General features: G+C 40.8%; 1 protein-coding gene across 13 annotated transcripts; it reads right to left on the reverse strand.

Moving 5' to 3' along the window:
• Window positions 1-677: 677 nt before the first annotated feature.
• Window positions 678-12853, reverse strand: ZWINT (ZW10 interacting kinetochore protein). Of its 13 annotated transcripts, none has more exons than XM_051823896.2 (9): window positions 12714-12853; window positions 11851-11941; window positions 11576-11699; window positions 11273-11439; window positions 11082-11138; window positions 10123-10265; window positions 10005-10042; window positions 9386-9441; window positions 678-1975 (listed from the first exon to the last, which is right to left on the reverse strand). In XM_051823896.2, the coding sequence occupies exons 1-8, from the start codon at window positions 12752-12754 to the stop codon at window positions 9401-9403; spliced, it is 702 nt and encodes a 233-aa protein (XP_051679856.1). In that variant the 5' UTR covers window positions 12755-12853; the 3' UTR covers window positions 678-1975; window positions 9386-9400. The 13 variants fall into 13 exon arrangements, with proteins under 13 accessions (XP_051679856.1, XP_051679852.1, XP_051679850.1 ...); XM_051823892.2 differs by having other exon boundaries at window positions 9386-9438; window positions 9820-10042; XM_051823890.2 differs by having other exon boundaries at window positions 9820-10042.
• Between the last annotated feature and the right edge of the window lie 10758 nt (window positions 12854-23611).

The raw sequence follows: 23611 nt of genomic DNA on the forward strand, positions 1-23611 counted from the left end.
CAGGAGCAGGTCCTACAGTTTATTGGTTGAACTGGAGGCAGCTGTGCAGAAGCTGTTTCTCCCTTCTCAGCGCCATATTGTGGGAGAGCAGATGCATAGAATAAGTCTTAATTCCAGTAACTTAGTCTAGTCCGAGTTGCTCCCAGTTGCTCCCCACAGATCCCCCTTTCTTTTTATTTTTGGCGTTGATACGCGCCTGTCTTCGGTGCCCTGCAGCACACACTCTGCTCTGCTTGCTGGAGTTGTCCACAGGTGCTTACAAGCCCTACCAATAAGGCAAACCGAATCCGGGTCCTCTCTTCGCCATGTTGCGAGGAGGTTTTTAGGCGCTGATGCGTGCCTGTGTTCGGTGCCCTGCAGCGCATGCTCTACTCTGCTAGAACTGCCTGCAGGTGCTTACAAGTCCTATCAGGCAAACCGAATCCAAGCCCTCTCATTGCCGTCTTGTGGGGAGACTTATTGATGTTAACTCGTGCCTATCTTCGGTGACCTGCAGCTCATACTCTGGTCGAGCCGCCTGCTGGTGCTTTCCGCCTTACTAATCAGGCAGACCGAATCCAAGCCTTCTCATTGCCATGTTGAGGGGAGGCCTTACTTTTCTCCATTTCTCTACCTCCGGGCATTCCTATTTTACTTCTATCTGCCAGCATTCCTATTTCTCTCATTTTACTTCTAAATTTCTGTTTCTCTTATCCCTGCGGCTTCCCGGCGCCCGCCCCGAGGCTACTTCTCGGCGGCTTCCCGGCTCTGAGCCGCTTCAGCCCGCGCCTCTCTCATCTGCGCGGCTTCCCGGCTTTGCGCGGCTTGGCTTCGCGCGCTCCGCGGTCTCCACGCCTTTCACGTCCGCACCACGGCCTCGCGCCAGCCCCGCGTTCCCTATCTATTCACGCCCCGTGCTCTCTCTGCATGCGGCGGCTTCCGCGAGTCACACAGCGTAGCTTACGTCTCCGCCACTAGCATTCAATCCAAGTTCCCCGGACTAACCTGGCGAATTCCAACCTGGCGGCCCACGTCTCTGCCTCTGGTTCCAGATCTTCGCCTCTTGCTCCCCGGGGTGACTTGAAGAATTCCAAGGTGGCTTACGTCTCCGCCTCGGCCTGCACTCGTGGCTTCATCCTCCCTAACATTTTTCTCTACCCGGTATGTTTCCTTAAGTTTTCTTCCAACAATATTCCTCTCATTTCTCCTGGCTTCTCCCCACAGTCCGTATCCGAGTCCAAGCCTCCTCCAGGTTTCACTTTCACTTTCAATCTCCTAGTTTCCCCGCCATAGTCTGCATCCAAGTCTATGAAAGCTTTCACTTTCGCTTTCAATCCTAACTTCTTTCCCACAGTCCATATCCGAGTCTATGCCTAGGCTTTCAATAGCTTCTTCCGACACCTTTTTCGTCCGGCTTTCCCCTAGGCTCTTTGCTAGTCTCTCTCTCCGGTATTTTCCCATTTCTTCCCTCCTAAGTTTCTTATCCGAGTCACGGCACCATTATGTCGCTCCCCCTCTTCGTGGAGGAACGACACAGGACCCTGCGCTGTTCTTTCGTCTGCTCGGCCTTCCCCAGGTTTGCTGCTGGTTCTTCCCGGGTTGGCTACCGTCCCTTCCACCTCCGTGGAAGGGCAGTTCCCCCTGCCACTTTCCCCACTTCCGCGGGGGAGCAGCACACCGCTGGCCGGCTCTCTCGGGGGCTGCACAGGTGTTCCTTCAGATGTTCCCCTTAGATGTTCCTGGTGCATGCCATCTCTCTCCTCCTTTATAGTCCTCTTCCACCAATCCCAACTCTGCTACCCACATGCCGAGTACGCTGCTCTCCTACAATCAGGAGCAGGTCCCACAGTTTATTGGTTGAACTGGAGGCAGCTGTGTAGAAGCTGTTTCCCTTCTCAGCGCCATATTGTGGGAAAGCAGATGCATAGAATAAGTCTTAATTCCAGTAACTCAGTCCAGTCCGGGTTGCTCCCCACAGGTATCCTCGCCATGTATCCTGCAGATAGAGAAAAAAGAATGGAAGATGATGGGTCAAAAGATTTCATGAGCAGGGCTTTGACATGGCATTAGTTATTTCAGTACATACACTCTTGGTTGTAACCTAGTCATATGGCTATACCTAACACAAAAGGAGAGTAAGGAATACATGCATCTGAGCTGTAAGAGTTTGACGAACATTTAATAAGTTGGCTTATTTGTTTCTTCATTAGTAAGGCCTTCTAGTTTCTGAATGTATTTGCTTTGATAACAAAACAAGATTTTTATATTTATCTAGCTGTTTGCTTTCCAAGCCAATAGTGTGTGTGTGTGTGTGTGTGTGTGTTTGCATTGATAAGTTTAAGTAAAATTTTGTCAAAACATATAATCCTGGTTGCTCCACTTCCAGGCCAGCTCTCTGCTGTGGCCCGGGAAGGCAGAGGAGGATGGCCCAAGTGCTTGGGCCCTGCACCCCATGGGAGATCAGGATAAGCACCTGGCTCCTGCCATTGGCAGCGCGGTGCGCCGGCCGTAGCGCGCCTGCCGCGGTGGCCATTGGAGGGTGAACCAACGGCAAAGGAAGACCTTTGTCTCTCTGTCTCTCTCTCTCACCGTCCACTCTGCCTGTCCAAAAAAAAAAAAAATACAACACCTTTTCATGATGAAAACTTTAATAAAATTTGACGTAGAAGGAACATTCTAAAGGCAATTTATTTCAAATCCATAGCCAGCATCCCACTGAATGGGGAAAAGCTGGACGTGCTCCTAGTGAGATCAGAAACCAGACAAGGATGCCCACTCTCACCACTGCTATTCAACATAGTCCTAGAAGTTTTACACAGAGCCAACAGGCAAGAAAAGGACATCAAATTGATACAAATTGGGAAGAAAGAAGTAAAACTATCCTTGTTTACACATGACATGATTCTATATAGAGGAAATACAAAAGCCTCCACTAAGAGACTATTGGAACTCATAGAGAAGTTTAGTAAAATGACAAGATACACAAAACAACACATAGAATCAATAGCCTTTATGTACCCATACAATCCCATGGCTGAGAAAGATGTTACAAGATCAATCCCATTAACAAAGGCTACAAAAAAATCAAATGATTCGAATAAATTTTTTAAAGGTTTATTTATTTATTTGAAAGACAGAGTTTCACAGAGAGATAAGGAGAGGCAAAGAGAGAGAGGTCTTCCATCTGCTGGTTCACTCTCCAGTTGGCCGCAATGGCTGGAACTACGCCGATCTGAAGTCAAGAGCCAGGATCTTCTTCCTAGTCTCCCATGCAGGTGCAGAGGCCCAAGGACTTGGGCCATCTTCTACCGCTTTTCAAGGCCATAGCAGAGAGCTGGATTGGAAATGGAGCAGCTGGGACTCAAACCGGCACCCAAGGGAAATGAAATCAGCACTTGAGTTATCTGCACCCCATGTTTATTGCAGCTCAATTCACAATAGGTAAGATTTGGAATCAACTCAAATGCCTCTCAACTGAAGACTGGATAAAGAAATTCTGAGATGTATACACCATGGAATACTACACAGTAGTAAAGAAACATGCAAAAAAAAAAAAAATGGATGAGGCTAGAGAACATCATACTTAGCAAAATAAGCCAGTCCCAAAAGGACGGAAAACCTATGTTCTTCCACATCTCTGATAACAAATAGAGCACCTAAAAGGTAATCTATGGAAGTAAAATTAACACTTCAAATGCAATTACTTTGAACAGATCTTGTCTTGATTATTGAGGAACAGTCTTTTTTGTTTTTTATACAATTTGTTGAGCTCTTAGAGGTAATGGAATGTGTATAAAGTTAATCAAAAATAGATCATTGTTAAAAATAAGAATGGGAATAGGAAAAAGAGAAGGAAGAGGGGTGGGATAGGGGTGGCAAGGCAGGTAGCTATGGAAGAATCACTATATACCTAAACATATATTTATGAAAAAGCATAAGTTTGCATTCCTTAAATAAAAGGTTTCTGGAGGGGAAAAAGTGTTAACTGACAAAAACATGTTGCTTTCAATGAAAAGATAATCAAGTAGGCAAAAAAAATTAAGACAAGCAACATGAAAAGTTTTAACTTCTACTGTCTTTGTCTCTGATCTTCAAACTTTTTTTAAAAAAATTATTTATTTGAAAGAGTTCCAGAAAGAGGTAGAGACAGAAAAACAGAGGTCTTCTATCCACTGGTTCACTCCCAAATGGCTGCAATGGCTGGAGCTGATCTGATCTGAAGGCAGGAGCCAGGAGCTTCTTCCTGGTATCCCACGTGGATGAAGGGACCCAATGACTGGAGCCATCCTTTGATGTTTTCCCAGGTGCATTAAGAGGGAGCTGGATCTTAAGTGGAGCAGCCGGGACTTTAACTGGCATGGATGTTGGTTGGCATATGGGTTGTAGGCACTGCAGGCCTGGGCTTTAACCCGCTCTACCATAGCACTGGCTCCTTAAACTTCTTCAAAGAGATAACATTTACTGTGATTTGTCCAGCAAAACTGCATTTGCAGTCTAGCACATAATTCTCTCCCAGTCATAAGTTCATATACAGAACATCTTTTTTCTAGCCACATTACTACTAGCTGCTGTCCCCAGACATATTTACATTATCTTACATTTGGATTTTTCCCCAGCTTATTTCCCCAAGCTGTCCTTAAGTCCCTAATCACACATACCCACTACAAAGGCTTGTTTCACAGCCCACATTCCAAGAGATTCTCTAGATCTACTCTTACGGAGAGTCCCCTTTTCACATATTTTTGTAGAATATTTATTTTATGTTGGTTTAACTATATTTTAGTAGTCAGGAGAGAGATTTTAAATGGAATGTGTCTATGAAATAGACAGTGGATGAACTGGTTTCTGTGAGTAATGGAGAAAAATAGTTTGTCATTCAGTCAGTGGGCAAAAGAGCCAGGGTTGACTACTGAGAATGACGATCAGTGATAACCCTTTTATACAGAACACTTTATAACCATTAGGATCAAAGCCAATCAAAAATTTGGTACAACATGATACCTTTCATCTAAACTCAATTATAAACCCTGCCACAGATACTCAAAGATGTTTGTGATCAAAGAATGCTTGAATGTTTTGTTATGATTATATCCTACGTGGTTAACTTGATTCTCCTAGGACTTCATTATTCCATGAATTTTCAAATGCAGTTTTGAAGGATGAATTCATGAAGAAAAAATGTTGTGTTCAAAGAGCCTCTGGTTGCCTTCAAAGGGTTATTCTCATGCCACATAATATACTTATAATAATAAATGTTAAAAGTAAAGAGAATACACAAGTACATTTTTCACTTTATTTGGCCAGATATAGGCTGTTCAACAAAACACTCAACAAAGCAGCAAGCAACCTTTACTCGATAGAGTATTAGAAATAACAGAAGCTTGTTTTTTCTTACTCAATAGCAAAAGAAGAGTAAATCAAGTGAGCTTTTGGACCAATGCAAGAGGGGCACTACACATTAATATTAAATGGCTCAAGGGGTTAAAGAAATTATAAATCAAAGGACTAAGAAATAAAGTACCCAATAAATGAAACCTTTGTAGGATTTGTTATAAGGAAGAAGACTATTTATTGACCTTTCCTGCCAAGCATGTGTACTTTTGTAAAAACAGTGATATGACGGCTGAAGAAAAATTAGGTTTTTCAATTTTTCCATTTTTAAATTACAAAGTTCATCTAATGAATGATATAGGAAATATTATAAATTTCAACTGAGACTGAACAAAACAGATAAATGATCTTCTCACAAAACTTTAATATTTTCAAACTAGGACAAATACCCAAGAAGCAAATACTTTTTGAATTCTAAGACAGTACTAAATGTAAATGCTATTCCTGATACAAATTAATCAAGCTGTCATACAGTTTCTTTACAAATAAGCAAGAAATCCATGTTAAAAAAACAGCAAGCAGTTGGTAGCAATCAGTACTGCAAGAAAAACAGATGAGTTTCCTGTTGCTACCAGGTGTCTCTATGATTGAAATAAATAATTCCTTATAAAATAAAGCAAACTGAATTCAATCATAATGAAAGATCTCAGACTTCACAACTGAACACATAAGTAAAGGTATATGTATATATATTAAATATTTCACACTCAAGATATCTAGCAAAAACTAAAACACAATATTAAACAGTTGTATAATCTAAGTTTTTAATACAAAATTAAATATAACATTGTAACAGTCAATATTAATCCAATTAATTGAAGTATTCTCATTAAATGGTATCCAATTTATTGGGGATTAAGTTTCTAGGCCTACATAAAATATAATGCAAAGGTCAAAGACATGTAATTGTTTAAATATAAAAATAAAATTATTTAAGACACATGAAATCCCATTATCTTAGTTTTCTTCCAATACAAAAGTTACACAATATATGAAGATGATTAGGATCACCTGATTATTTGCTAGTATGTATTTTTTGATATTACATTTTTTTCAGTAAGTACTTCTCTTTCAGATCACCACCATCAGCAACACCACAGTAAGAGAGCTGAATTTAGCAAAACAGTTCCTGAGTAATTCCTGAGATGGGAGCAGAGATAGAAGGGTGGGGTAAAATAAACTAAAAACACATTTTTTACAGCATCATTTTTAATCAAATAAAATTTTTGCTAATGCTCTATTAAGAAAATTAGAACAGCCCATTGCTAGTGCCAAGGGTAACACAGGCACCTAAAAAGGAGCTCCTCTTATCTTTAAATTCTAGTAACTTCTGAATATTGCACATGGTTGCTAAAAATTACTATAGTTTGGGGCCGGTACTGTGGTGCAGCAGGTTAACATCCTGGCCTGAAGTGCTGGCATCCCATATGGGTGCCGGTTCTAGTCCCGGCTGCTCCTCTTCCAATCCAGCTCTCTGCTATGGCCTGGGAAAGCAGTAGAAGATGGTCCAAGTCCTTGGGCCTCTGTACCCATGTCGGGGACCTGGAAGAAGCTTCTGGCTCCTGGCTTCGGATCAGCGCAGCTCCGGCCATTGCGGCCATCTAGGGAGTGAACCAGTGGATGGAGGACCTTTCTCTCTCTCTGCCTCTCCTCTCTTTGTGTAACTCTGACTTTCAAATAAATAAATAAAACCTTTAAAAAAATTACTATAGTACTCATAGGGAATTTGTAAAAAAAAAATCACAATTATTTGGCTAACTGATGAGAAACAGAGAAATATTCTCTATTAACATACACATTTTATGGTACAGATCAAGTTTTTGTTTTTGTTTTTTGGATTTTTTTTTTCTACTTTCAGGTGTTAGCCTTAAAACTACTGGTAAACAGAGGTACAAAGGGTGATTTTACATTACTGGAAATGCTTTCCAATGTTAAAAAATAATCATAAGCACTCAATGATATAACAAAATGCACTGAGCTTTGGGATAGACAATTCACCATTTTATGTAAGTACATACTTACCTAAAAGGGTTACTATCACCATCTAGGACCACTGTAGTTGAACTGTATTAACAAGTATTTTGAATGGTATAATATCCAGCAATTTGTCATTATAATCATTGTATTCTACTTATTTTTCAGTAGCAACACACCAAAAAGAGGATCCATCCTAGTGTCTGTCCATTCAATGTTACTAATTATCTAAATCTACTTTGGAACTAAACATTATTCTAAATACATATGAGAAGTAAAATCAATAAAGCTTCCTTTATTCCAAATAAAAGTATGAAAATGAATGGCCTACATATTAAAATCTATGATATTCTTAAGAGTGATAATAAAATACAATGTATAATTAAAATATATTTCCTTGGCCTAGTATTATGGCATAGCAGGTAAAGCCAATGCCTGAAGACAGTAGCATCCCAAATTGGTGCTGGTTCAAGTCCCAGCTGCTCCACTTCCCAAACAGCTCCCTACTGGGAGATTTCCTTGGAAAAGCACTGGAAGATGGCTCAAGTATTTGGGTCCCTGACACCCATATGGGAGATATGGATGAAGCTCCTGTCTCCCGGCTTCACTCTGGCCCAGCCCTGGCCATTGTGCAGAGATGAGGAGTGAACCAACAGATCTGTCTCTCCCTCTCTCTGTAACTTTTTCAAATAAATAAATAAGTCTTTAAAATAAAAATCTATTTATTGTAATATGAGAAATAAAAAAGTGTATAACAAATATTCATGTTTAAAAACTTCAAAAATGTTAAAAAATTTAAAAAATCAAAATATGAAATAAAAAGAACAAAACTAAAACAGCACAAAAGCCAAAGTTAATGATATACAAAGACAAAATTTTTAAAAATCTTGAGAAATACTGAGAAAATCCACAAACATTAAGAATGAAAATAAAACAGCAGATATACCATACATATATAGAGAATATTAAAATATATGTTAGTTTAAATTTTTTAAGTGTTATATGGTAGTACCCCCAAGCTATCTGCAGAAGTAAACAAAACTCCTCTCAGTTTTTCTAGGCCACTAAGTAACACAAATGACAAAGTTCAAGAAAAATGTACATCCCACAGTAAAACTACCTAAGCCCATTAGCCATACAAATAAACAGGCAGTATGAAACAGAGCCCACAAAGTGGTAAATTATGAACCTTTTCCACAAAGATAAACAAAATATTTACACATATCATGTTTAGAGTTACAAAAGATACACTCAAAATATGAACTAGAATGACAAAATATACAAAAAAGTAGATTGGGGTCTATTATACAGTCTTGATGAAAAACAAAAATTTAAAAGAAACTGACAGCTAAATAGATAAGCTAACCACAATTTAACAAAACAAAGGACATAGTAAGCAACCTACAAGCAATAATGATAAACACAAAAGAAAGTAAATACACGAAGAAAAAAATGAGAAAATTTAATTCACGTCTAATGTGTGTCTTAGACAAAGTTAATACAAACCAAGGTAAGCACTTTTTAAAGCAATAGGCTGTGAAGATCCAGAATTGCTGAAAGAACTTTGTTGATTTGCAACATTCAATGAACTACAACCAGAAAAATATATAAATAAACCAGAAACCCAAACTATTCACAACAAAGCTATACAGTGGCAAATTTAGAGGATTTTCTAAGTAGCCAATGTGTAAAGCAAGGTGTCACAGAAAGGGCCTTTAAATATGCAGCAGGGAACGCCAGATAATCACAGGTAAACACCTTCAATGTGTTAAGTGAAATGCCTGTCTCCATTCTTTACCTGACAAAATTACTTTTCAAGAATGAAGGTGAAGGGGACAGAGTTGTGGCACAGTACATTCAACTACTGCCTGCAATGCCAGAATCCCATCTGAATACCAGTTCTAGTCCCCGCTGCTCCATTTCCAATGCAGTAACTTACTAAAGTAGGTACAGATATGAAAGCTAAAAACACTGGTTTAGAGATGGAGAAGGCCTTTACAGAGTAAAGTTTCATTCAATTCAGAAAGACTCCAGAGCTTACCCTACATGAGTCAGGTCATAAATCAGGCTGCACTCTGGAGTTCACAGACCATCCTGCTGGAAAAGAAGAGAGGGTTTATCCCTGGGTGAGTTGGGCATAGGGCTGAGGGCTAAGCTTCAACCATAACAAAAGTTCTTTTCTCCTTTCCACTTCCAGTCTGCTACATGGGCAAAACATATACGCCAACAAAAGACAGATGACAGACCCTTCATTTTTTCTCTCCTATATGAGACACACTATAGACTGAGTTTACTTCTTTATACTCTAGAATCCTTCCCCATACATCTGACCACTAAGGAGCCAAGGCAAGGTCATATATACAGCAAAATACAGGCTGCTGGCCTTGGAAGAACATAATCTGGGCAGCATGTAAGGTCAGTCGCTCAACTTCTCTCTCCACCTGCTGGCCCATCTGTCCTATATCTCTCATTCACCTTGGAGGACACTTCATGGTCTCTCTCCATGGTGTCCCCAGTGTTCCACTCCAGTATTCTGCTCTGCTCTTGGGGGCAGGTCAGCTTTCGGGGCTTTTCCTCAGGAAGATTCAGGTGAAGAAACTCCTGTGGTAGCTCGGCCTCTGCTTTGGCCTCAGCGTCAGCCTCAGAGAACAGCGGCTTACCATGCAGGGTATACAGCAGCTGAAGGAAGGTCTGGTGCCTAGAAGGAAAAGGTAGGTATGAGGGGAGGGAACCACAGCTGGACCAGCCGAGGTCTGCACTTCACGCTCCCACACTCACCTCTGCAGCTTATCCTGCACCATTCCTGCCTGCTGCTGCAAGATTCCAAGTTCCTGACGCAGCTGTTCAAGCTCCTGCTGTTTTCCAGTCTTGCGCTCCCTTACCTCTGCAGAAACCTCCGCTAGATGCTTCAGATGCTTCTCCTGCCAAGAGTGAGGGTACACACATAGCCAAAATCTTAAAGTATTCCCCCAGCCTAGAACCAGTTTGGGGACACTAGAAAAAGAGAATACTATCCACTTTACACAGAGCAGATTACAGAAAAGGAAAGATTACAATAAGCTGTTCCTGGGTAAGACATTCTGGGGGCAAAAGGCACAAATACTATGATAAAGCTTATTTAGTTTGCTATGTGTTAGGCACTATCTTATGTACTCACAGTAATTAACAACTGTATAGGCTAAGACATATCACTGCCGCCATTTCACAGATGATACTGGCGTTGAGTGACCTGCCCAATGTCACACAGTGTTAAAACAATGATGCTGAATTTCAAGCCCAATTTTCTATCTACAAATGCCTCAAATCAGGAAATAAATTGAAGGTTTTCTAGGTAGAGGAACGGCCCAGAACATGGCATGGTGCTGAGACAGGATATTCTACTAAAGAGATGTTCCAGCTGGCGCCACGTCTCACTAGGCTAATCCTCCGCCTGCAGCACCGGCACCCCGGGTTCTAGTCCTGGTTGAGGCACCGGCTCTGTTCCGGTTGCTCCTCTTCCAGGCCAGCTCTCTGCTGTGGCCCAGGAAGGCAGTGGAGGATGGCCCAAGTGCTTGGGCCCTGCACCCGCATGGGAGACCAGGAGAAGCACCTGGCTCTTGGCTTCAGATCAGCACAGCGCGCTGGCTGCAGTGGCATTTGGGGGGGGTGAACCAACGGAAGGAAGATCTTTCTCTCTGTCTCTCTCTCTAACTCTGCCTGTAAACAAACAAACAAACAAACAAAAGAGATGGACCTACCTGTTGCAGCCGCCACTGCTCCTGGGCTGCTCTGAGTTTCTCCACGGCCACCCGTTTCTGTGGATAAGCAAGGGAGGTGGATGAGAAATAAGTGTATTCTTTTAGCTGGATTTTGGAAGACGCCCAAGTGTGTTTAACCCAGCTTACTCAGCCTTCCCTTCCCTCATCACACGCGAGGCCCCTGGATGCACCTTGGCCTGGAGCTGCTCAACAGCCTCCTGGAGCTGGATCCGCTTCTTCTGGGCCTCGTCCATCTGGGTTAGAGCATGGGTCACAGTGCTTCTGATGGCTTCCACGTCATCTTGGTAGGTGGCCTTCAGCTCTTTCCATTGCTCCTTGGCCTCAACTGCCTTCTGTCCTGAGAAGAGCCACCAGGAATGAGGGTATAAATGAGGCTGGTCCACCATGGAGCCTCAGTCTTCCCACCAACCCAACAACGGATATCCTTCTTCCTTCTCCAGGCCAGCATCTACCCTAATGTACAGATTACTCACGGCTCGTGTCTTCAGACACCAAGGGGTCCAGGCCCTGGGTCGTGTCCTTCTGGGACAGGAAGTTCTGTAGAAAGTCTGCTACCTGAAGCTGGCTGCACAGCAGCTTGTCTTTCTTCCGTGAGTTCTGCTCAGAAGGGTAAAGGCAGGAAACATCATTACCGCCTTGCACTGTGGGCCAACAAGGATACCTTTCAGCACGCTCCCATCTCTGCTGCCCAGCATCTGGCCAGCCAGCCCCCGGGCTCTTTAAAGGCTGGCTCCCATGTTTTACATACCCTCTCAAACTCGGCCAGGATCCGGGCTGGCAGTTCGGCCTCCTCTTGCAGGCCTACAGGCTCCGGGATGTCTGCTACTTCAGCAAGGACCCTTAAGGAGAAAAGAAAAGAGACTGTAGCCTCTTAGATGCTCATTCTGAAGTGTGTGCACATGTGTTACCAATGCTGAGTATCCTCCTGACCCAACAAAAAGGCCTGGAGGGCTTGCGACCAGGAATGGGGTGTGCATGAACAAATGGTGCTACTAAGTGCCAGAACAAAGTCAGCAAAGCGTGTTGGAATATGCAGTTTGAGAAAGGGGCTAAGGAGTATCTAAATGGGAAAAAAAAAAAAAAAAAAGAGAGTTTTGAGTGAAGATTTGAAGAGAAGGAGATGAGCAGAGAAAAGCAGGCATTAGCCTTGGGGCAGGCTCAGACCGGGTACGGGAGAGAGGGCCAGATGCCTTCGCCTAGGTATCCTGATTTTTCTTTCTTAGGGGCAGCGGCAGTGTACTGGGGGACAGAATGAGGAGTAAAGTAACCCGTCTGGAAAAGTGCTGCTTAGCAGAGAGAAGCAGAAATTAAATGGCCGTCCAGGATGTCGCTGGGGGCTGAGAAGTCGCCTGCGGCACCGAAGGGACTTAGGGGACACACAGGGACGAACCCCCCGCTCTGTAGGATCCGGCCCCAAAAAGCTCGCGCGTCCGGGAAGGGCGGGGGTGCTGAGAACGACGAAACTCAGAAACCTAGAGCCGGGGTCGGAATTACTTCACGGCGGGGCCAAGGAAGGCCCAGCAAACCCTCGGAGTCGAAAAGACCAACCAGCTCTGCGGGGCACAAGGGCGCCGCAGCCCACTCCGGCAGCTGCGGTCAGTAAGCACTTACTCTAGCACTGCCGCTTCCTTCTCACTCCCGGCCGCCTCCATAGCCGCGCCGCACTCAGCTGCCCTCCCCCAACCCCACTGTTTTGGATTCACGGCGGACTGCGCGCCAGCGCAAGCGATTGGCTGCCAAGCTAGTGGGCGGGAATTAAGGATCATCTTGTTCTCTGATTAACCGGATCGAACTACGCGTCAGCGCGCCTCGCGGTTTAACACATGCGCAGTTGTATCGGGGCGCTGGCGCGGCCGCAGGAGCTGTGCGCCTGCGCACTAGCCCCTCGGCGTTGCTGCAAACGGGAAACGGGATTTAGACTCTAATGCAAATATATACTTTGTCACTCTGTCACTGTGCGGGGCGGGGGGAGAGGGGGGGAGCAGGGAGACGTTGACGTTGCCTAGCCTTTCGGTTTTAAAGAGTTCACGGACGTCACAGTTTATTTTAAAAGTTAAATGCTGTGGTGGAAGGAATACAGTGGGACGCTCTTTCAAGACGTTGGGCGTCAGTAATGAACAATAGTGATCCTGGAGATGGGTCAGTAGCGTCAGCTCAAAAATAATGCCTTTAAGTTTTGCGATGTGAAGAGAAGGAGAACAGCACAGTGGATTGCCTGTCTTGACAAGCCAGAGCTGCAATTCTGGAGATGTAATGTTCTGTGCAAGTTATAGGAACAAGAATGCTCAGAGTTCTATAATTTACAGAGCATTCACCTGAGTACAAACAGTGTGTGTCTAAGGAAACTACCCAGAGGTTTTGTGGATACTTGGAGATCACACAGGGTTAGAAATAGTGACTATTTCCACCAATCAGGCTGGAAACGTCATTGTGCAGGGGGAATAGAGTACCTGTGTTAGCTCTTAATAAACTCCAGGGCCAGGCATTTGGCTCGAAGTTAAAATGTTGCTTGGGACTCCCAAATCCTATATCCCTGTGCGCGATTCAGGCTCCACTCCCAATTCTACCTTCCTGCTGACACACACACAGAGGCAACAGTTTCAAGAAACTGGGTTCCTGCCACCCAGGTGAAAGAACCAGAATGAGTTCCTGGCTTCTAACTTAAACCTGGTTGATGAACATTCTCCTACAAAAAAGTTCAAACTACATTGCCTGGCATCCATGGAAAAACGGGTCCTGGGGCCAGCACTGTAGCTCAGTAGGATAAGCTAGCCACTTCCCATCCAGCTGTCTGCTAACGTGTCTGAGAAGAAAGCAGAAGATGTACTTGGGCTTGAGCCACCCACATGGGAGACCCAGATGGAGCTGCAGGCTCTTTGTTTCAGTCTGGCTCAACCCTGGGAGTTGTGACCATTTGTGGAGTCAAGCAACAGATGGAAGCGCTCTCTCTCTCTCTCCCTCTCTCTCTATACACACACACACACACACACACACACACACACATATATATAATATATCTCTCTCTGTCTTTCTATGTAACTCTGCCTTTCAGATAAGTAAATAAATATTTCAAAAAAAATGAAATTCACCAAGGTAGTAAAGGAGAGAAGGAAAAGAAACAAGGGGAAAAATCAGTTACAAATCAGAATTGAAAAAGATCTTGGAGTAAACAAAGGCACTACAGCACTTGTCACTAGTATATACAAATATAGTCAAGACATTAAGACAGTGCTTACGATGGTGCTTGGGATGGCTGCAGCCCATATTAGATTACCTGGCCAGGTTCAAGTCCTGACTGTGCTCCAGATTCCAGTTTCGTGCTAATGTGTCCCCTAGGAGACAGCCACTGATGGATCAAGCACCATCAGTGAAACTTTCTTATTGTCGGTAGGAATGTAAATAGGCACATCTGCTTTGGCAAACAATTTAGCAGTCATTCAAAATGTTAAATATAAGGGTTACCATGTGAGTCAACCAGCGCGGTGGGACTGCAGGTTAAGCCAATGCTTGTGAGATTCTATCCCTGTCTACTCTGCTTCCAATGCAGCTTCCTGTTAATGTTCCAGGGAAAGCAGTGGAAGATGGCCCACGTACTTAGGTGTATGTAAAAGTGAAATGTACCACAAAATTCAAGAAATAGTATATCAAAGTAAATTATGTGTAGGTAAAGTTATATTTCAGTTGAAGGCAGGCTGACAAAGTTGTATATTATAAATATTATAAATCAATGTTGTTAACAAACCCTAACATAGCTACCAATGAGTCATTTCCTTCTTTGTTGTTTTCCTTTTAAGCACAGATGGAAACCATGTAACTATAGAATATCGTAAAGATGATGGGGTATTATATTAATGCTAACTAAAAGAATGCTGGAATAGCTATTTTAATATAGATGCCTAAGTTTAGGCAAAAGAATATCATCAGAAGATATCATAATGATAAAGGGTCAATTAATCATGTGAATTTTACAGTCATAAAAGTTTATCCATATGCAATACAAAACCATGAAAATGCATGAATCTGGGACTAGCTCTATGGCATAACAGGTAAAGCCTCCACCTGCAGTGCCAGATTCCCATTTGGGTGCTGCTTCAAGTTCTGGCTGCCCCACTTCCAATCTAGCTCCCTGCTATGGCCTGAGAAAGCAGTAAAAGATGGCCCAGGTCCCTGAGCCCCTGCACCCACACGGGAAACCCAGAAGTTCCTGGCCTCTGGCTTCGGATCGGCCCAGCTCCCGTTGTTGTGGCCATTTAGGGAACGAACAAGCTAATGGAAGACCTCTCTCACTCTCTGCCTCTGCTTCTCTGTAACTTTGCCTTTCAAATAAATAAATCAATCTTAAAAAAATGCATAAATCACAAACACAGTGAACTGAAAGAGAAAACAAACCCATACTTAACAGCTGATATTTCTACAAGCCACTTACTATAATTGATAGAACATTACAACTAATAGAAGAATATTTGGTCTTTCTCAGGACACACTCAACAAAGAAACTGCTTTCATGGGTTGTAAAATGAAACTTAATGGATACAAATGAAGAGAACCATGCAAAATATGTTTTTCACATGTAGAGGGTATAAGTAATCTCTAAGTGCTTTAAATGTGACTCAAGTATACAGTAATTGAGGCGTCTTTATTTTTAGTAATTAAATCTGAATCTTCCCACAGATTTCTGCTAACATATTTCTGACAAGATCAGTGCTTCCTTCTCTAAAACACTTACAGCAAGCATTCTTATTACAGACTCACAAAGTTTTGTAGACATTTTAATACCAGCTCATTGCATTTTAACAATTGCATGTGGAATTATTTGATTGATATTTCTGCTTTTTACTCAGCAATCTTATTGGGAGTAAGAGTTTTACTGCTGTTTTATCTAATAGAATAATTTACATATGCATATTGTATAAAGTATAGTTTATAAGATCTTAGTAGAGACTTTTAAGGACATTGTATCATTAGAGTAATAAAAAGCTATTGACAATTAGATGGAAAGTTGGATTTCCATATGGCTGAATGATAAGAGGAAAAAAATTTTTAAAAACTCTGGGAAATGACATTATTCTAGTAGTCTTAATGAAAAGTGTAACATATTTGGATTCTATGGTTCTGACATGAAGTGGCAGCAGACAGAAATAACTTGGTGTGTTTAGATGGAATAAGCCATAGATTTTATTATTATTTAGATCTGAATGTGTTAGGGTTACTAAACTATGTATAAAATGTAATTCTTAGTTTTCTTATTGACAAATCAGATGTGTTTTATGGCAATTTATTCAAACAGTGATTTCTGAAAGAGAATGCTTTCTGGGAATGTCAAGGGAACATCCTTAACTTGTTTATATGGACTTATTAGTTAGAGATGTTTTAGCTATCCAAAGGAATGTTTTAAAAGCACACATGCCATTGTGGGGTGAACCAACGGAAAAAGGAAGACCTTTCTCTCTGTCTCTCTCTCTCACTGTCCACTCTGCCTGTCAAAAAAAAAAAAAAAGCACACATGGACACATAGGTTTAGAGCTTAAACAAATGTCAGAACTGCAGATATAGATTTGATGGTCATGAATATACAAGGCAACTGAAGTCATGAAACAGGAGGTGATTTCCTAAATTAATAGAATATAGTGCAAATAGTAAGCATATCAATATAGTTGTATATATTCTGGATCTGAGGAAAAGGTTGCTCTTACGCTTTATAAAAGAAAAATAAAGGGGAAATCTATAGTGATAAGAGACGAAGTAATCAAGTTTGTTGTGTTGTGGACAGGAGATGTGAGAATTTCCAGAAAGAAATATCACCATATCAAATCATACTGAGTGGGGACTGGCACTGTGGCATAGAGGGTAAAGCCACTGCCTGCAGTGCCGGTGTCCAATATGGGTGCCAGTTCAAGTCCCAGCTGATCCACTTCTGATCAAGCTCTTTGCTGTGGCCTGGAAAAGCAGTGGATAATAGTCCAAGTGCTTAGGCCCCTGAACCAGCATGGGAAGACCTAAAGGAAGTTCCTGACTCCCGGCTTCTGATTGGCGCAGCTCCAGTCATTGAGGCCAATTGTGGAGTGAACCAGCGGAAGAAAGACCGCTCTCTCTTTCTGCCTCTCCTTCTCTGTGTAACTCTGATTTTCAAATAAATAAATAAATCATACTTTAAAAAATCATACTGATCAGTCAACTAATCAGCTAAGTTGAAATGGAAATTACTGATTAGACTTAGCAACATGGTGATTATTAATATTCCTTCAGAATGATGTTTGATAAAGTAATTAGAACACAGAAGCCAGATTACACAGAGTGAATATAAGGCAGTTTGTATGGAATCATTAAAGTAAAGAAATGGAGATAGTAATACAGAATGTTCATAGGAGAATTTTAGCAGGATACACGGGAATACAGTCATGCTAACTCTCAAATCAATATGTTTTAAAGTAACTTGTGTTTCAATGTTCTCCATTGCAATTCATAGTGTATTTATACTTCTAATGTAATAATAAATTATTTTCCTATTCTTTCCATAAAGCATATTCTTTCTTGGTAATTATGAGATTTTCCTACTTGTATTTGTCTGCTTTAACATCTCCTATTCATTGTTGCATATATGATACAGTAGAGACAGTAAAAAATGCTAAAATTCACATACGAGTAGCAAAGACTGGCCTCACTTTTTTATATTTGAAGATTTGAATTCTTTTGATTTATGTATCACAAATAACCCTGGAAATACTGTCTTTTGAATAAGATATTTCCAAATAATTAAATGATATTACTATTGACATCTACATAAAATAGTGTTATGTTAGCATGAACTGAATAACAAATTATTAAACAAAGAAATAATACATAGCAAATCTAAATGAAATGCTACAAGGTGAATTTTTAAAATAGGACTTTTAACATCACACTGCCTAAATTTTCCAACTGTGTTTAATCCTTCATTTTGCTCTGACCTGCAGAGATGTGGCCTAGGGTTATAGTGAAAATTATAACAAGTTTTGAGTCTAAGTTTCCTCCCTCTGTTGTTCAATACACATATAGGTATTTTAATTTATTTACAATTATATAAAATTAAAATTTTAGTTTTAATTCATAGCAGTCACATTTCAATTCTCAGTAGTCATGGATTACTAACATCTATCACACTAGAAAATGAAATTATAAAACATTCCACTCTGCCAAAATTTCAATATTGATTCAGCTGAGTAATACTGATTCAAGCAAACTTTTGGGCATTTTAGACAGTGTACAGAAAGTATACTTTCTATACAAAAATTTGCATTTACTTAAACATAAAAAGACAAAAAAATATCAAAAGTTAAAAACCGTCACATTTAAAGTAAAAAAACCTGCAAATATATTAATACTCTGGGTTTTTTAAAGATTTATTTATTTATTTGAAAAGCAGAGTTACATAGAGGGAAAGGCATAGAGAGAGAGAGAGAGAGAGGTCTTCCATCACTGGTTCACTCTCAAAGTGGCCATAGCAGCTGGAGCTGGGCCAATCTGAAACCAGGAGCCAGGAGCTTCTTCCAGGTTTCCCACAGGGGTGCAATGGCCCAAGGACTTCAGCCATCTTCAACTGCTTCCACAGGCCATAGCAGAGAGCTGGATTGGAAGTGGAGCAGCTGAGACTCGATCTGGCGCCCATATAGGATGCCAGCATTGCAGGCAGCAGCTTTACCCACTATGACATAGTGCTGGACCTACAATCTGTTTTTAAATGTAAAGAGTACTTATTTGAAGCTCATCAAATTCTAATGTACTCCAAATTTAGACATAGAACTACAGTGTTTCCCAAATTATCATTTTGTCCCAAAGCAACCTTTCATTTTAGGAATACAAATTTCATAAGTACATGACCTTTAGGAATATGGTGATTCTTCCCATCTTACCCAACTTCCCACCCACATTCCCACCCCTTCTCCTCCTCCCTCTCCCATTCTTAGTCCCATACACCACTATGACCCATTTTCAATTAACCTTATACATAGAAGACCAACTCTATACTAAGTAAAAGGTTCAATAATTTGCACACACACACACACACACACACAAATACTGTTCCTCAACAGTCAAGACAAGGAATATTCAAAGTCATTTCATCTTGAAATTAATTTCACATTTTTTTGGAAATATTTTTTAATTTTTTTAAAACTTTTATTTAATGAATATAAATTTCCAAAGTACAGCTTATGCATCACAGTGGTTTCCCTCCCCCATAACGTCCCTCCCACCCGCAACCCTCCCCTTTCCCACTCCCTCTCCCCTTCCATTCACATCAAGATTCATTTTAAATTCTCTTTATATACAGAAGATCAGTTTAGTATATATTAAGTAAAGATTTCAACAGTTTGCACCCACATAGAAACACAAAGTGAAATATACTGTTTGAGTACTCGTTGTAGCATTAAATCTCAATGTACAGCACATTAAGGACAGAGATCCTACATGAGGAGTAAGTGCACAGTGACTCCTGTTGTTGACTTTACAAATTGACACTCCTGTCTATGGCATCAGTAATCTCCCTATGCTCCAGTCATGAGTTTCCAAGGCTATGGAAGCCCTCTGAGTTCTCCGACTCTTATCTTGTTTAGACAAGGTCATAGTCAAAGTGGAAGTTCTCTCCTCCCTTCAGAGAAAGGTACCTCCTTCTTTCAAGACCCATTCTTTCCACTGGGATCTCACTCGTGGAGATCTTTCATTTAGGTCATTTTATTTTTGCCAGAGTGTATTGGCTTTCCATGCCTGAAATACTCTCATGGGCTTTTCAGCTGGATCCGAATGCCTTTAGGGCTGATTCTGAGGCCAGAGTGCTGTTTAGGACATCCGCCATTCTATGAGTCTGCTGTGTAACCTACTTCCCATGTTGGATCATTCTCTCCCTTTTTTTTCTGTCAGTAAGTATTTTCAGACACTAGTCTGGATTATGTGAACTCTTTGATTCTTAGTCCTATCATATGGTCAATTGTGAATGGAAATTGATCACTTAGACCAGCGAGATGCAACTGGTACACGCCACATTGATGGAACTGAATTGGAATCCCCTAGTATGTTTCTAACTCTACCATTTGGGGCAAGTCAGCTTGAGCATGTCCCAAATTGTACATCCCTCCGTCTCTTATTCCCACTCTTACATTTAACAGGAATCACTTTTCAGTTAAGTTTCAACACTTAAGAATAACTGTGTATTAATTACAGAATTAAACCAGTCATATTAAGTAGAACAGACAAAAAAATACTAAGAGGGATAACATATTAAGTTGTTCATTAACAGTCAGGGCAATGGCTGATCAAGTCACCGTTTCTCATAGTGTCCATTTCACTTCAACAGGTTTCCTATTTGGTGCTCAGTCAGTAGTCACTGATCAGGGAGAACGTATAGTATTTGTCCCTTTGGGACTGGCTTAATTAACTCAGCATGATGTTTTCCAGATTCCTTCATTTTGTTGCAAATTACCGGATTTCATTGTTTTTGACTACTGTATAGTATTGTATAGAGTACATATCCCATTATTTCTTTATCCAGTCTACTGTTGATGGGTATTTGGGTTGATTCCATGTCTCAGCTATTGTGAATTAAACTGCAATAAACATTAATGTGCAGACAGCCTGTTTGTTTGCCAATTTAATTTCCTTTGGGTAAATTCCAAGGAGTGGGATGGTTGGGTTGAATGGTAGCATTACATTCAGGTTTCTGAGGAATCTCCAGACTGACTTCCATAGTGGCTTGACCAATTTGCATTCCCACCAACAGTGGGTTAGTGTCCGTTTTTCCCCACATCCTCTCCAGCATCTATTGTTGGTAGATTTCTGAATGCGAGCCATTCTAACTGGGGTGAGGTGAAACCTCATTGTGGTTTTGATTTGCGTTTCCCTGATTGCTAGTGATCTTGAACATTTTTTCATGTGACTGTAAGCGATTTGGATTTCCTCTTTTGAAAAATGTCTATTGAGGTCCTTGGCCTATCTCTTAAGTGGGTTGTTTGTTTTGTTGTTTGGAGTTTCTTGATCTCTTTGTAGATTCTGGTTATTAACCATTTATCTCTTGCATAGTTTGCAAATATTTTTTTCCCATTCTGTCCGTTGTTTCTTCAGTCTCCTGTGTTTTTTTTTTTTTTTCTGTACAGAAACTTCTCAATTTGATACAACCGCAATAGTTGATTTTGGCTTTGACTGCCTGTGCCTCCCAGGTCTTTTCCAGGAAGTCTTTGCTGGTGCCAATCTCTTGAAGGGTTTCTCCAATGCTCTCTGATAATTTGATGGTGTTGGGTCACAGATTTAGGTCTTTAATCCATGTTGAGTGGATTTTTGTGTAAGGTGTAAGGTAGGGGTCTTGCTTCATGCTTCTGCACGTGGAAATCCAGTTTTCCCAGCACCATTTATTGAATAGACTGTCCTTGCTCCAGGAATTAGTTTTAGATCCTTGATCAAATATAAGTTGGCTGTAGATGTTTGGGTTGATTTCTGGTGTTTCAATTCTGTTCATTGGTTTTTCCATCTTATCTGTACAAGTACCATACTTTTTGATTACAACTGCCCTGTAGTATGTCCTGAAATCTGGTATTGTGATGCCTCCAGCTTTGTTTTTGTTGTAAGAGATTGCTTTAGCTATTCGAGGTCTCCTGTGTCTCCATATGAACTTCAGCATCATTTTTTCCAGAACTGAGAAGAAGGCCTTCAGTATCTTGATTGGTATCGCATTGAATCTATAAATTGCTTTTGGGAGAATGGACATTTTGATGATGTTGATTTTTCAAATCAGTGAGCATGGGAGATTTTTCCATTTTTTGGTATCCTCTTCTATTTCTTTCTTTAGGTTTTGTAATTCTCATCGTAGAGATCTTTAACGTCCTTGGCTAAGTTTATTCCAAGGTATTTGATTGTTTTTGTAGCTATTGTGAATGCAATTGATCTTAGAAGTTCTTCCTCAGCCGTGGCATTGCTTGTGTTTACAAAGGCTGTTGATTTTTGTGCATTGATTTTATATCCTGCCACTTTGCCAACTCTTCTATGAGTTCCAATAGTCTCTTAGTAGAGTTCTTTGGATCCTCTAAGTAAAGAATCATATCGTCTGCAAAGAGAGATAGTTTGACTTCTTCCTTCTCAATTTGTATTCCTTTAATTTCTTTTTCTTGTCTGATGGCTCTGGCTAAAACATCCAGAACTATGTTAAATAGCAGTGGTGAGAGTGGGCATCCCTGCCTGGTGTCAGATCTCAGTGGAAATGCTTCCAACTTTTCCCCATTCAATAGGATGCTGGCCGTGGGTTTTTCATAACTTGCTTTGATTATATTGAGGAATGTTCCTTCTAACCCCAATTTGCTTAGACTTTTCATCATGAAAGGGTGTTGAATTATATTGAATGCTTTCTTTGCATCTATTGAGATAATCATATGGTTTTTCTTCTGCAGTTTCTTAATGTGGTGAATCACATTGATTGATTTGCGAATGTTGAACCATCCCTGCATACCAGGGATAAATCCCACTTGGTCTTGGTGGATGATTTTCCTGATGTGTTGTTGTATTCTGTTGGCAAGAATTTTATTGAGGATTTTTGCATCTATGTTCATCAGGGATATTGGTCTGTAATTTTCTTTCAGTGCTGCCTCTTTCTCTGGCTTAGGGATTAAGGTGATGCTGGCTTCATAGAAAGAATTTGGGAGGATTCCCTCTTTTTCAATTGTTCTGAATAGTTTGAGAAGAAATGGAATTAGTTCTTTTTAAATGTGTGGTAGAATTCAGTAGTGAATCCATCTTGTCCTGGGCTTTTCTTTGTTGGGAGGGCCTTTGTTACTGTTTCAATTTCTGTTTCAGTTATGGGTCTGTTTAGGTTTTCTATGTCTTTATGGTTCAATTTAGGTAGATTGCATGTGTCCAGGAATCTATCCATTTCTGATAGATTTTCCTGTTTGCTGGCATACAGGTCCTTGTGGTAATTTCTGATGATTCTTTTTATTTCCGTGGTGTCTGTTGTTATGTTTCCTTTTTCATCTCTGATTTTATTGATTTGGGTCTTTTCTCTTCTTTTTTTAGTTAGTTGGGCCAATGGGGTGTCAATTTTGCTTATTTTTTTAAAAAAACCAGCTCCTTGTTTGGCTGATTTTTTGTAATTTTTTTTTCATTCAATCCTGTTGATTTCTTCTCTGATTTTAATTATTTCTCTTCTCCTACTAGATTTCGGTCTGGTTTGCCTCAGTTTTTCTAGGTCTTTGAGATGCACTGAAAGCTCATTTATTTGGTACCATTCCAATTTCTTGATGTAGGCATCTATTACTATAATCTTTCCTCTCAATATTGCTTTGGCTGTATCCCATAAGTTTTCAAATGTTGTGCTGCTATCCTCATTTACTTCCAGAAAGTTTTTGATTTCTCTTTTGATTTCTTTTATGACCCAGTGTTCATTCAGAATCATGTTGTCCAGTCTCAATGTGTTTGCATATCCTCTAGGGTTTCTGAGTTGCTAATTTCCAACTTCATTCTGCTGTGGTCTGAGAAGCTACATGGTATGATTC

The sequence above is a fragment of the Oryctolagus cuniculus genome, chromosome 15 (genome assembly GCF_964237555.1).
Source record: "Oryctolagus cuniculus chromosome 15, mOryCun1.1, whole genome shotgun sequence".
NCBI lineage: Eukaryota > Metazoa > Chordata > Mammalia > Lagomorpha > Leporidae > Oryctolagus > Oryctolagus cuniculus.